At 42.2% G+C, this 12843-nt stretch overlaps 1 protein-coding gene across 1 annotated transcript; it reads right to left on the reverse strand.

Moving 5' to 3' along the window:
* Positions 1-321: 321 nt before the first annotated feature.
* TMPRSS2 (transmembrane protease, serine 2) lies at positions 322-12418 on the reverse strand. Its single transcript, XM_009706070.1, has 13 exons — positions 12404-12418; positions 11340-11535; positions 10957-11040; positions 9788-9907; positions 8340-8469; positions 7135-7245; positions 6242-6285; positions 5347-5521; positions 3466-3641; positions 2349-2444; positions 1383-1525; positions 646-798; positions 322-457 (listed from the first exon to the last, which is right to left on the reverse strand). The coding sequence occupies exons 1-13, from the start codon at positions 12416-12418 to the stop codon at positions 446-448; spliced, it is 1455 nt and encodes a 484-aa protein (XP_009704372.1). The 3' UTR covers positions 322-445.
* Positions 12419-12843: the final 425 nt, after the last annotated feature.

Here is a 12843-nt window from a genome sequence, read left to right on the forward strand (position 1 = left end):
TGCCAACCAGCAGCTCAGAGATTCAACATTCACATTACTTAACATTTAAATTAAAACACTACTAAACTAACTGTCTCAGCATCCTGCTACGAAAATCTTAAATTAAATTGATTAAAATTGCCACTATAAGCCTGTACCTGATTATCTAGTGAAAGTTACTCAACAAAGGAAGACAGACATTTCAGCAAGCAGTCGACAGAACAACTTTCCGCCAGGCAGGACAAGAAGAAGAAAGGTGCTCATTGTGATAATCCTTCACTGATTAAGATCAGTCACTGTAGCCAGCACAGAACCGAGTGTGCAATCCTTCATGTTATTTTTAAAAAGAAAATTCAACAAGAAAAAAAAAAATCATTTGCAAAGTGAATAAATATCCCAGGCATCCATGGCTTCATTTATTCTTGTTCTCAGAAACATCGATCAGCAAGAAGGACAGACAGCGTTGTCATCTGTTTGCCTGTTTAAAAAACAAAACAAAAACCAAAGGTTCATGTTCTGCTGACAGACTATCTTATCAATTACTTGGATGCTTCTCAACAGAACAGCTTCATTAGCAGACAAGTCACATTTATTTATTTTCATAAATAAAATCAAGTTTCAGGATTTGAGACATTTAAGATTATTAACAACACCCAGTTATTTTACCTGCATATTTTTAGAGATCCAATCTGAAAACACAGTCATATTCCCATACACTCCAGGTCTGTTGGGAGAAGCACAGCCAGTTCCCCAGCTGGTATCTCCAACCAGCCACCACACGGAGTTTTTGTTAGTTACGAGCGGACCCCCGCTGTCACCCTGCACAAAATACAAGCACATTATTAGTGACCTGGCCACCAGGAAAGACACAGTCCATTTCGCTTTAGGAATACAGGTTAACTTTCAAAAAAAGCTAACCATCATTTTAAGGGAGTCACTAAAACAAAATGTGATGGCAATTACAGTATGATATGATGACTGCTTGCAATAGGAATGAAAATTGTTTGCCCAAAGTACTAAACGAGATAGGTATTATTGACTTTCTTGTTCGCAAGTGTAACGCTAGGGTATCACCACGATTATGAAGAGCATTCATTCACTTTCAAGTACCAGATAACAAAACATCCTTGAAGCGTGACAAGGGCCTGCCTCACCCTCCTTGGGTATTTAGCAAGAACTCGGCGCTGGCAACCGTTCAGAAGATGACACAAAAGTTGTCCCTTTCAAAGGGACGTACCACAAAAGGAACTAAAAGCCCAATGAAAATGTCACTCAATTTTGTTTGTTTGTTTGTTTGTTTTGCATAGGATCTGTTTGTAATTAATAGATGATTAAAAAAAAGCCTGCTACTAAGACTACAAAAATGATCAGATCATTATTAGGCGTTAATTAGGAATAATTACCTGACAGGAATCAATTCCTCCTCCTAGATATCCAGCACAGATCATTGTAGGCAAAATCATGCCATTATAGATATAGACAGAATTACATCTAGAACGTTCTATTAAGGGCACCGTAGCATAATTCAAGTTATTTGATGTTTTACCTAAAATTGAGACATGCACAAAACCACAAAGGCAAAATTAGAACAAGCAGCACATTACGTTGCTATTACAACTCCCAGCAGCTAGCACTGTTCAAGATGAAACAAACTTCAGCGTCCATCCTGACGTTTCTAGTAAGATGTATGGCCCCTCGCACAGATACAACTGTGACATTAAAACTCCCTTCCAAGAGGTCGGTGAATTCACCCTGCTTTGCTCTCAGTGTACCGGAAAGCAAGAGAACATGGAACCTACCTGCCTACTCCAGCCCCAACTCAACCACCTTATCTACAGGGCTATTAAAAGCACATGAAGTCTGCAAGAGGCGAAGACGACCTCCCCACAGTTTCATGCTCTAGCACAAGCTGCCAGCAATCCCCATATTCAGAGTCCAGCTTCCCATATCGAGAGAAACCTTTCCTCCCTTTCCTTTTCACTTCTTACTAATTTACTTGCATCATGCTATTTTAGCTTGAGGTGGTGGAAAGGACAGGCTCCTTCTCATGCCCACAGGGACTGTCCTGTTCCCCCTGTTACAGGAGAGGTGGCCTTGCTAGCAGGGGCACAGAATTGTTTCCTGTGTGAATATTTCTGGCCCCCCGGTATCGATTTGAGGCTCCTTTGCAGTCTGCTGAATGCAACACATCACAACTTGCTTGGAGATAGAATGCCCTGTGTAAATATTAGGGGCTGTAAAACGGTTGAAAAAGTAGCGTATCGACAGATCTGGCTCAAACCGCCCAATCAGCCCATGCAGCGGTTATTCGCAGACCGAAGAGGACTGGTTTATGTAGAAGACCAAAATATTCCAGAGCCACTCTTTACCTCCTTGGTACTCTGCTCCCCAGCCAGATATCCAGCACTGCTGATTAGGCTGGAACATCATCCCTGGATTAGGCAGACAAACTGGCTGTACAGTATCTACAAAACAAACACAGTAACATCGGTAATCCCAGATGTCCAGGCATCATTCAAAATAAATCCATATGAAATATCTCAGCACGACCACCACTTAAATACATACACACCATGCATCTTCTCTGTACTTTACCTTCCTTGCAGATAAGCAATACTGCAAATAAGCAATGCAGGCAGCAGCAGAAAGCTGACCCTTTCCCAGATGGCTACCTAATCTTCACCTCCAAGTGAGGAACAAGCACAGTTAATGGCTCTAGCTCAATTCATCAGGCTAACTAGAACAAGTAACACCAGCTCTTCCTATCAGTAGAGGATAAAGAAGAACTTCTGACAACTACCTCTCTGCATTCCCTTTGCAAAACTGCAGAAAATCATCACAACGCAAGCAGGATTCAATGCCTATATACAAGAAGGATGAAGCATAAAAACCTGGTAAACAGACAACCTCCCTGCTCTCAGCAGCAGAAGAGCCCCTCCAGATTACTTCTAGTACCTTTAAACTGATGCACTGAAATATCAAGGACTTGTACGTAAAAAGCACTTCAAGTTTAAATAATGGTTTGTCCTCTGTTTTTTACTGCTTGCTTACAAATAACCTACATCTACTTTTAAGAAAGGAATTTCTCAAAATGTTTGGGTTTGGAGTTGGTTGGGGTTTTTTTCTATTTGTTATTTGACATAACTTGGTTTAGGATTGAGCCGGCTGCTCCACCACTACATCCCGAGTCTGCACACACAGCAGTGCCAATATTTAAGTACCGTACAGCATTCTGAGGTAAAAGCACATTATTGAGATGAGCCCAAACTCCCTTACCATGTACTAGATTTAAATAACTCCTACGTAGAAAATCAGAGGGTCTGCCCTCCTCTCTACCTCTAACCTGTCTCTGTCTTTAAGGTGTCTTTACCCCCATTTTGTGTCCTTCCCGTACGTATCTACAAGGATTTCTTTATGAACGTCAAAGTTTTAAAAGATGGGCTCATTGCCATTGCATTTTTGCCTTAAGAAGAGCAGAATACGTACCAGTGAAAGTCAGGGGTGTCTCTAACTTCATAAGGGCAACATCATTGTCTTTAGAATCTGTATCATAATCCGGATGGGAAATTATCTGTTGCACTCTGTGTCCATTTCTTAAGAACATCTCATTCTGATTCAGAATCCCAGCATAAACCCTCCAGCTGTACGGGTCAGAAAATTGTCTACAGAAAAAAAGAAAGGTTAGAAAGTTTGCTTCTCTGGTAACATGTCACGGATTATGACCTTCAAATTATGCCTTCAGAAACCGTAGTTAAATGCATGTGCAACCAAGAATGCATATGCACTTGACTATCATTTCTGAAAAACAAGGTCAACAAATTGCAAGACATCTAACTTTGGGAAAGCTTGACTCTAATTTCATAAATATATCCAAAAAATCTTTGAAATGGGTTAAGTATCACTGTCTATCCCCTTAGTCACTCAGCACAGCAAATTATAGTCTGGAACTGCAACACTGAAGTCTATTGATTTCCAGGGCTGAGGGATCAAGCAGTTATTTCTGAGGTCTCACATGTCAGTGGTATCACTCCCTTGTACTATCCAAAGCACACAAGGGCAGCAGAAGCCAGAATTAGTAAAAATATGATCTAGCGAAGGAATTTCGCTATCTTGAAAATGCTAGTGTTTTTTTGGTTTGGTTTTGGTGAGGTTTTTTAAATGTTAAGCCGGGTCGCTAGATGTAACTTAAGCAGTCTCTTGTGCTCCAGCACAGTTTACAAATGCTCAATAGAAAACTCCCCACAAGTGTTAAAACTCCCTCCACGAGAACTGCCGAGGCAGCGGTGCTTGCAAGTCAGCCCCCCTCAAAAAAAAGAAAACAAAAAAACCAACAAAAAACCCCCACCAAAAAACCACCAAACAAAAAACCAAAACCAAAAAACCCCACCAAACACAGAGCAAACAAACAAGACTGAAAACCGGGTTTGTGCCAGCTGCAGCTTGGTTGCCATTCCTGAAACTTTTGTGTACGACAGAGCTCAAATCAGAAAACAAAGGAGGGATAAGATCATCCCATTAAAATAAACACTTGCGTTTCTTTCTCAAGGTTAAGGACACAGTTATTTTTCTTTAGCTAAGCCTCAAACTGTGATCCAGCCAACCAACCGCTAAAAATGTTTTTGCTTAGTGGGTTTTCCCACCAACAGAAGCGGCCACCTTTTAAACATGTCCTGCTACTGTACACAAGGTACCGCAACGCTCTCAACTCTCCTTTATAGGTTAAAAATGTGCAAAGCACTAGCTATTCTTGTTGATGCCGATGCAAAGTGCTCCTTGGATAGGTATAAATCTACATTTCATACTGACTAGGGCTTTGGTACCCTGTGGCATGAAGATACGAGAAAATAAATGGTACAGGCATCTTTAAATTGATATCTACAGTTGTGCGATATTTGAGGGTTTGGGATTTTTTTTTTTTTCCTCTTTCTTTTTCCTCACAGTGTAATTCAACATCTTCATGAAAACATCGTACTGGCTGGCGTTAAGTTTGATGCCTTGCGTTTACCTCTGAAGTTTGGTGGATATCTGTGCCCAACACCACCATCCAATTTAATTTCCACCTTTAACAAGTAAAATAAGATTTTCTTCCTGTAGAAGGCAGACCAATGATCTGCAGCCAGCCTCCGCCAGAACAAATTTTCCCTTAATACTTGAAAACTATACTGCTCCACAGACAAAATACTGTACCGAGCATCTGCATTCAAGGCAGGGGAGAGGGGAGGAAAGGTATTTAATTCAGTTTTAAAGCAGAAACTTGGGAGACTTAGGTGCATTTGTGCATTTCAGCCTGAAGCAAGAAAAAAAATCACCATTTGAGAGAGAAATGAGCGAGTCGATGGCTCTGTCGCCCGTGCGGGCGAGACTCACCCTTCCACGCAGTGTGCCGCCGTCACTATCCACTGGCGGGTGATGATGGATCCCCCGCAGACATGGGTGCCCTGCACGTGGAGGCTGACCTGCCACGGCCACTGCCCCAGTGCCGCCCCACTGCCACCCACGATTCTGTTCATGACGTTCACGCTTTTAGTGGAAAGACCGCACTCTATGGAGTCAGTTACACACACGGGCGTTAGTTACGGGGCGAGCTGGTCTGGAAAGGGCTTCTGCAACTCAGGATTTGTTAGCAGAGGGGAGCGCAGACCTCCTCCGACCTCTGCACTGCTGCCGTTCGATACACTGCAGCTCGGACCCTTGCCCTGGACATCGAGATCCCGAGTCTCCCATAGCCTAGACCCCCTTCACATTGCAAACGTCAAGGTGAGCATTTGGTAGCTGCTGCCTTCAGTTCACCACAAACCATAAACCAGTGGTTCCTTGCACCTTCAAGTGTGGTATTCAAGCATCTCTGGCAAACCACATAGACACACGCCTTTTGCGTTGTGCAACAAAACAGACAACAGCCACGAGTTGACAGCCATCACTGTCAAGAACGCGCTGCCCACCCGACGGCCGCGTGTTGGAGAGCAGACGTGCCACAGACATCCCAACATGGCTGCTGGGCAAGGGCTACAGAGCTTCACCGCAAGTAAGTCATTTAAAGGAATCGGTGGCGGCAAAGACAAAAGCAACTGGGGATCCAACATCCTCCTTGTCTTCTCTTCCCACCCTACTCCTTAAACTGCACCGTTTGAAACTTGGCAACCAGAGTTAAGTCATCTGCCCATCAAAAGACGGCAATTATTTATGCAGATTCAAAAGAATTTCCCAGTCAGAGTATTTCAAAGCATGAAAGAGCAGAACTTTGAGAAACACAGTTACTTACCGATGCAGCGCAGAGAAACCACCTTTCCTGATGCACAGGAACCACTGCAATGGAAATAAAAAAACAAACAAAATTTTAGGCACATAGTGAAGCAAATGGTGGGCAAAGTTCACCCTCCAGCTCCTTCCCACCCTTTCCAGCTACGTGTCCTGCCTTCACCCTCATCTCCCTGCTGAGGGTTCCCTGCTTTCTTCACTCTCTCTGGCTACCCTACCAGCAACCATCTGGCCTCCACCATTTCTTGCATTCACCAAAACAGTCATGTGGAAGACTGCAGTTGCCAGTACAAAAGGTTTGTGAGCCTACTGAGGAGCAAGATGAAGAACAGCATGAGAAAAAGTTGAGCTGATTTATGAAGTAGTTGTAGAAGAACCTAAACAAAAGGAGCCACGGGAACTTTGCAGGCACAGCAGTCTACAGGTTTAGAAACTAGACACTTCAGAGCTGTTTAATGAGAATAAAAATGATACTTTCCACAGTGAAAGATCCATTTTGCATGCTGTGTGTTCATGTGACTGAAAAAAAAAAAAAAAGCTGTACCAGCTGCTGTGAATGTGTTACAGTTGGTAGCCATTGCCACCATACAGAAACTCCTGTTGATGGTCAAAGAGCCTTAGAAAAGTATCTTTGACGTGGCAACCTTCTAGACAGCAGGGAGGGAACAGGATGGGACGTCTTCTCTTCTAAAAGAGGAGAGGAAGCATGGAAAAATGACAGCTGTGTTTTTAAATAGAAGGGAGAGCAGTCGCTGCAATCAGATTAAAGCCAAACTCCCTCTAACAATCCCCACTGAAAGGTGTGCTTGCGTTAGGCTACAGGCAGAAGCTACACCTCTTGCAACAGCTAAACAGGCCCCTGATAAAAGGGAAGAAGTTTATCTTAAACAAAGATACCTGCCATACAGCTTTTTGTACAGGTCTATATTCCCAGCACTTGTGTTCAGCTTCATGTAGCTTTTAAAGCTGACTTCAGTTGCAACTCCTCGACTATAGTAATACGTATCTCTGCAAAACAGAAAGCCCATTATGAAACCTGTAGTTTCAGTTTTCAAACAAGTAACAATAAACCATGCCAAGCTAGAGCTTCTGACATGAACAACACTAAAAATATGATTCCCCCCCTCCTTTAAACACAGAACCCTGGTGATGTAGTGCAGTGCCAGAGACTCAGATTCTTTAAACATTTGTCAAGTTCCGTTGCCCATCAAGCAGTTACTAGATTAAAACAATATTTTTATCTAATATGCATGCACGGTAGGAATCTTCAGCCTCACGAAAGAGGGCAAGATGAAGAGATGTCTTTGTCGGGACACTTACACCGCATAGCAAAGTTCATGTCCACTAAGTCGTGACCGCCACATTTCTGTGGGACGACAAGAGGCGGAGGAAGTACTGCCGTTCTGCCAGGCTTCCTAGCTGAGGACCAGCTCTGTGTAGTTGCTGCTGGGCGGTCTTACTGGAGTTGGAATTACTGGGGTCATTGCTGGTTCAGAGATCTGAATTCAGAGCACCACAACACAGCGTGGGCACACGCAAGCTCTGCCTGCCTGGGCAATAAATTCACCCCATTATTCCACCCACAACGGAAGACAGCGTTTGCCAACTGTATCAAAGAAAGGCAACATCAAGTATTTCAACTGCAGAAGAATTTAGGCTATGGCGTTACATGGAGAGAATGTGGGTGGCACCCAGGGCCACAAACGTTTATGGTGATCTGCCACATGAGCTGGTGTTATTCGGGTCCTCAGAAGATCAAGGCTTTCCGTGTAACACCAGTGATGACAGGTTAAGTCAGACTGGATGTTACTGAGCAATTATAATGATCTGAAGTGAGCTCTGGGAGACGGTTGTAAGTGAATGTATGGGATAAAAGAGACCCCATGAGTGACTACTGCATGCGTGCCAGACCCCGTTACTTGTTGGAGCAATGTTTCGTTTTGATTCAGTAACAGCTACCACCATTAAAATCAGACCCACCTGCGTTCATAAGAACTAGATTGCCAACTGCTTTTTGTTTCAGATATGCATTCTCAGAAACAGCAAGAGGGAAATTTTAACCTTTCTGTATACGTGCAAAGGCTGACGAAAGTTAGACTTACACATTGTAGCCCATGTCTTTACATGCGATCTTCCCATAATCGTCATTCCAGCCATCTTGACAAACAGGATACCAGGATTTGCTGACAGGTGAATAAACTTCCAGGATAAAGTTTGGTCCAAAAAGTCTAACTGCCAGAAAAGGAAGAAGGGGGAAAAAAAAAAAAGAAACCAAGAACACCACACGCTATATTACTGCCCTCTCTCTACTTAGAAGTATTGTTACCCATAATATTTGCTTGTATGTATCAACTGGTATTAATTTAATGCTGCCTTCTACTCAAATTCTGAGTAAATATCAAGTAGACAGAAATATCGCAATGATTTAATTCTTTTGTGTGAGGCAATTTAAAAGAACTACTAGTTTCAAAATGCAAGTGTACAAGATAGCATTCATCTTTCCATTTCAGCTTTTATGCCCAAAGTTCTCTCACATTCTACCACTGCGAAACATTACAATAGCCAATTCTTGTCTTTTATCTGCGGAACCATATATTTCTTAAGGTGTCATATACTGCATATAAATAAAATATAATCTATTGTAATATATTTTATATTATATCTTAATACACCAAATTTCTTCAGAGAAGCATTTGTAGAACAAGAATGTAACAAGGAGCGATTAGTTCTGACATTCCATGCCCCATTATGTATTTATTTGCACAGGAATGTAATATAAAATAGTTCAAGCAAAAGAACAGATTGAACAAGCTTCTCCAAAAAACCCATTATTCAACCAAATGGAGAGGAACAACTTTACAGCGTATGCCAGTAAATGCTAACCCTGCATGAGGCACGTGCAGAATAAAAGCACCCAGAGAGAGAATAAGAGCACAGCCGGAGTTTTCCAGAGCAGCACTGGCACAACACAGGTGTTAGAAACAAGATGCTACGTCTTTGGGACAGACAAATCGATGGCGGTTCCACCTTCTACCTTCAGCTCTGCACTAAAGCTTCCCTTGGCATCTTTTCAGTTGGAAACACTGATCAGAGCAGACTTTCTGACACAAAGGAGTTATGAAGTAGTTGAAGCATTACTGGGAGAAGGAGGAATGCAAAATATGTGGAAAAAGACAAGCCTGACCAAAGACCAGCAGACTTCTGTTATTACATGAAGTTCTACCAAGAAGTCAATGAGGACTGTTCATTCCAGAGACAATGTTACATTTGGGTTTGCATAAACCCCATTCAAATTAAAAGGCAATATTTTAAAAACTGATTCAAAGTTAAACCAGCTCAAACCCCTGAGCCAGTCATTCCATTCAGCTTTGAAACAAACTGAGTTATCTCGATATAGCCTTCAAAGCACTCAAACATCCTAAACCATTTTAGAGATACAACTTAGGCTAAAATGGCCCTGTTGCAACTTTGGCAAGGTTTGGACAAGGCAATTTGCTCAAAAACTCTTGCAGTTGGCTGCAGGTCCCCCCCGCTGACTGCCAGCACTCACCACACCGGGTTTCATCCTCGCCGTTGGGGCAGTGGTTCACTCCATCGCACCACTGCGAGGGTGGCAGGCACACTCCTGAAGATCCACACTCTATCAAGGAGCTGAGACAACGATTCTCTACTGCGGGGTTTAGAGAGAGAGCAACACAGCCATGAAACCGAACGTCAGCTTAGCCTCAGGCGACTACTGCCAACTCTCATCTTAAGGAGTATTCCACTTTGATAGAGCAAAACATCAGAAAGAGCTCTTAAATTCAAGAGATGGGAGGAGATCTAGCCTGACACGGCAGAAGATGTATTGCTCTGTCCTTTACATCGCTTGTCAGATTAAGTCACTGATGCAGCTGATTGGATTTTTGTCCACTGTCTCCCCTGAATAAGCAAGCACCATTAAGTTGTCTAAAAGCTTTGCGCTGACAAAGCGTAACACTTATAAACAGAACAGGAGGAAGAAAGCGATTACTCCATTTACATCCTTTTGCTTTTGCTGCCATTTAAAACAAGATTATATTCAGCCTGTATAAATCAAAGCAAGTAAAAAAATCCCTAAGAACACAAAGTGTCATCCTAATAGTTTTAAATTAACTCCCTTCTCTCTTCCTTTCTTTTCCTGCATAGAACAGGAAGGAGAGGCTCCTAAAAACATCGCAAATTGTTTTTTTGTTTCCTTTGAAAAGTGGTTTCCATTCAAGGGGAAATTAAGATAGCACAAGACAAACTTCACCTAAGCCAAACAGAATTGCTCTAGCCCAGCTCCAGAGCTCAGTCACCCCGGTTGGGATGACTTCCAAGGCAAACGTATCATCTCTGGTACAGCTTACAGTGGTGAGACAGTGTTGCTCACGCAACATTAACACACTTTCAAAGCAAAAGCCTCACAAAACCAAATAAACGGACGTGAATTACTTCTGCTCCAGGAGAGATTCCCATTTTACCAAAATAAAATGGATCTTGACCATTTACTCTCCTGCAGTTAAGGTATACAAATCTACTTCAATCTCCTTCTTCTACTTGAAACCAACTGAAGTTTAAATTTGGAAGAGAGTTCCATTTCAGAGAGGATGCATGTCCTTAATTCAACATAAAATGGACTATAAGAATGTATATTTCTAACTTTAAAAGTTTAATACATCTTTTCTTTCAGAATAACACAAAAAAAAAAATTCTTACCAGAATACCAGATGAAGAAAGCAGCAATTGCACAACAAATGACTAGTAAAATAGATAATATAATGACTACGATTTTCCTTACACCTGAAATGAAAGCAAGGAGAAAAAGAGAAATTAGGTTCACAAATAAGGAACTATCTATTTCCTTGACATTGAACCCAGACATTTTATGCCAGACAGACTTTACTCCATTCCACCATCCTTCCTCCAAATCGCCCAGGTTCCTGTCCCGTTACACCGGCATCTCAGCCAGCTATTACTTCTTCATCCATGGGGAGGTGGCTCCTTCCATACAGGAGTTAGAAGGGAAATTCCCTTTTATTTGGTGTCTTACTTTGGAAGACCTGAAGTCTAAAATTGGAAGAAATCCCAACAAAACTTACTTGATGCACATGTTCTCCTGGATGGAAGCGCTACTGGCGTAGTTGACTGATGGGTAGCAACCCTTGGGACATAGCTTGGCACTGACGGGGCGTTTGTTGAGAAGTACTGGGGATACGGGTTAGCACCTCCGGGCTGCCCGGCAGAACGGACATTTTCTGGCTGAAAGCCGTGATTTTCATAGTATGGCGGTGGAGTCTAAATGATAATGTTGAGGGGAAGGAAACAGGAGAAAATGAAAAACAAAAGGCAAGACTGCAATTAGGATAAAACAAGTTTCAGACGTCGTTTACATTCAGAACCCTACCAAGTAATTCTGCCAACGCAGAAATACACCATGCCTATGCATACACATACTAGTGACTCCAATTTATGCGGACAAAGAGATTTACAGTACATGCCTAATACCTTGCACTTTGAATAATAAAAATAACAGAGAGTGAGGCTGGAAGGCGTATGAAGAGATCAGTTCCTTAAGCCAAAGTAACTCAACCTAAGAAGGATTCCTGAGCCCAGCCCTCCAGCTGGCTGCCCAAACCATTGCACTGGAACATCTGACAGGGTAGAAATAAGCAGCAAGGACAGTTTTAGGCAGCACCATCATCGAAAGAAACGCTGACAAGTAACAGCCTTTGTGTCTGTAGTTGGCCAGGTCTAGGATCAACGCTCACCGCCCCACTTTGCCCTATGACAACTCCAAGTATACCTAAGCTACTTCTGAAATGCACTGGTCTACAATAGGTTGTGGAATATTCATCCTGGAAGAGTTTTAAGAACTAGTTAGAAGCCATTCCAATCTATCCCTCTAAAATAAGCTTTAAAAGCATAAATCTCTCCCAGGAGTACCTGAGCACGTGAAATGCTAGTTAATTCAAGCCTCTTACACCTGCCTCACAGTGTATCTTTCCCTTTTTGCAGAAAAGAAAACACAACAAATGCTTCACATTTTAAAGACTTGTTAACCAACCACAACATCACTTAATAGGTTGTAAAGAAATAAAATCTCATTTTTAAAAAAAAAAAAAAAAAGTCAGAGGGGAATATTTTGAATATTTTGTTTACTTACTACAGTAGAGGTCATCTTTCCTTTTCAGCAGTACTGAAACAATTCAAGTGTTTGGAAGTAAAACACAAACCTATATATTAAAAAAAAAATAAAATAGAAAACAATGACAATCAGAAGCTTTGTCCACCTCTCTTGTCGGTTTTTCCTTTGGAAAAATGCCAAATCTGGGGGCAGGGAGGGGGGGGAATACGGAAGTATTTCAAGAGAGGGTACCAATTAAGGTGCAGCACGAAATCAGATCTCAATAGCCTCTCAATACAACCGTGAGGATTATACAGTGGCAACTATTCATTAACACGAGCACCACACAAACCCAGAAGATTAAGTTAGTGCTCACTCTCGCTGACAGAATGAGAGTTAAAGAATATCCTGGCAACAACCCACATGGTGTCAGTACCAAGTTCAGGTCCTCCTGCCTCTCTCAACACTTACTCATGTAT

Source organism: Cariama cristata, unplaced genomic scaffold (genome assembly GCF_000690535.1).
Source record: "Cariama cristata isolate BGI_N322 unplaced genomic scaffold, ASM69053v1 scaffold10068, whole genome shotgun sequence".
In the NCBI taxonomy this organism is placed as follows: Eukaryota; Metazoa; Chordata; class Aves; order Cariamiformes; family Cariamidae; genus Cariama; species Cariama cristata.